Source organism: Phytophthora parasitica (assembly GCF_000247585.1).
Source record: "Phytophthora parasitica INRA-310 unplaced genomic scaffold supercont2.48, whole genome shotgun sequence".
NCBI lineage: Eukaryota > Oomycota > Peronosporomycetes > Peronosporales > Peronosporaceae > Phytophthora > Phytophthora nicotianae.
This window is the reverse complement of record NW_008649034.1, coordinates 486,296-488,485: the sequence shown is the minus strand read 5'-3', so window position 1 is coordinate 488,485 and position 2,190 is coordinate 486,296. Positions and strand designations below refer to the sequence as shown.

General features: G+C 54.1%; 1 protein-coding gene across 1 annotated transcript in view; it reads right to left on the bottom strand.

Moving 5' to 3' along the window:
- PPTG_23727 (hypothetical protein) overlaps positions 1–1,459 on the bottom strand; it is a gene marked incomplete at both ends in the record, with an annotated part of 4,233 nt that extends 2,774 nt beyond the window's left edge. Inside the window, one exon of the mRNA XM_008912628.1 lies at positions 64–1,459. Within this exon, the coding sequence (XP_008910876.1) occupies positions 64–1,459 (1,396 nt within the window). The remainder of the gene's footprint in view (positions 1–63) is intronic.
- Positions 1,460–2,190: the final 731 nt, after the last annotated feature.

Sequence of the window (2,190 nt, the reverse complement as noted above, 5' to 3'; positions counted from 1 at the left end):
ATCTCAGGAAACAGACTGCGTACCGATTCGTTTTGTGTGTACAGTCCACTAGCAGGAACTCACCAAAACGGCTGAAATTCTGACGCATGAACGCTGTAGACATCGATAGAACTCCAGTCTCTCCAGTCGCGGTCTCAGCAATACGTGTACAGCTCATTTTGTCTGCAGCAGCTAGAGCGTCAACTTGGGCTGCTGTAGCATCGTTGTCGTCCAGGGATGACACCGACGAAGCAAAACTCCGCACCATGTTGTCCACGTCGGCCTTGATCACGTTCTGGTCATGCTCGAGCAGGTAGTCGTAGATTTTGGAGCGTTTAGCACCGACGGCCACCATACCCTCCACTCGTGCTCCAACCACAACGTCACTAACACCGCGGGCACACGGGTACGTCGCGTATGTATCGCTACAGACCGAATGGTTGTGAGAGAACCTCCCCAATTTCACACCTAGCTTCCACTCGCCCTTGTGCAGCTGCCACTGCACCACAAACCGGAAAGGACAGTCCATCTCGCGGATGTGCTTACGTGGACGCTTTCCCGAGCCTCGAGGCTTCCTCTGTGGCCACCCGTGCGTACAGATGTAGGTCCTCTGATACGGATCAAGGCCTTCTGGGATCAGTAACGCCTCATTAACCCCTTTCTTCGTCTTCTTGAGCCGTCTGTTACGCTCTGCACGACCCATGGTTTCGAGTATAGAGATCACTTGCATCGTCTCTTCACAGTACTCGTCAAAGTATACCTGCCACGCCTTCCAGTCGATGTGCCACGTTTGCGGAGCTAGAACCGTAACCTTGCTTGCCTCCGACTGAGAAGACGACCCAGCGCTTCTGGCATGGTCCGACTCGAAATACTGGACGAAATCCTGGACAGAATCCTGAATAGGTCGATCTTCGCCACCCGAATTTTGAACCCCAGCATGGCTTGCCTCATGCTCCGCATCACCGTATTCGCTTCCGCCCTCGTCGTTCAAATGGATGTCCTCAACTAACACGCCCCCAGCCTCTTTGCAGTCACTCATTTCGGCTGCGTCGCCCACCACAGTGATGCCAACACCCTGCTCGACAATAGACGCTCCACCAGCATCCGCGGCCTGCTCCACGCCTGCGACGTCGTCGTGAGTGCCCGGCTGCTCGACAACATACGCTTCACCAGCATCCGCAACCTGCTCCACGCCTGCGACGTCGTCGTGAGTGCCCGGCTGCTCGACAACAGACGCTTCACCAGCATCCGCGGCCTGCTCCATGCCTGCGGCGTCGTTGGCGGTGGCCGCAACCTCGGTCTTGTCAGGAAAAGCTCCGGGATCAGACGCTTGGGCTTCCTTGATCGTCGCCGTAACGGTCGTTCGAGTGTTAGCACTAGCGCGCGTACGAGGTGAAGAGCGCGTACGTGGCGAGGACCTCCACGAACCTGGTCCAGGTCGCGCCGCCCTTCCTCGCGTTCCTCGCGCGCCGCTTGCCATCGGGCTGATAGTTTCAGGATCTGAGTGAGCATGTTTCATAGGCAGCGAATGAAAAATAAAATTCGTTACCGACTGGAAGTTTCGGTCCTGGATAAATCCGGATGATAAATCTGTATAAATCCAGATGAAAATCTATTGTTGTAATCCTGGGCTCCAGTGTTTCCGTTTTATTTTACCAAATGTAATTCAGTAATACCCACCACATAATTAGCTCCTAATAACATAATAGTATTACCGACTTGACTGACTGGTCTCAGTGATAGTGCTGGTATATTAGTGGAGTATTACTACTGTTGATCTTGGTGGTCGACGGCCGTCGACCACCAAGATGTTCACCAGCTACTCACCAGCAGCTAAAGATACCTACAGAGCCACATTTTCGGCATCGCTGGTCTCGATATGCTTGATCACGTTCTGGTTGTGCTTCAGCAGTACTTGCATCTCCGCTCGGTAGTTATCCGTCCGAGTACACCGATTGCTCATTACGATCCCACCGGTAGAGAAAACGTGTTCCTGAAACGCGTCGGATGGGGCTCTTCCCAACCAAATCCGAGCAAGCGCCACAACTGATGGGAAGCGAGAGCTGCCGACTTCACGAAACCAGCGCAGAATATCGACATGCTCACAGACAGCCTCGACTCGCCAACACACGACCCCGTTTCGGCGTACCAACAGAGGCGGCGTGAAATTGTCGCTGGTCTTTGTCTTCTCCGGTGCATGCTGCACAGCAG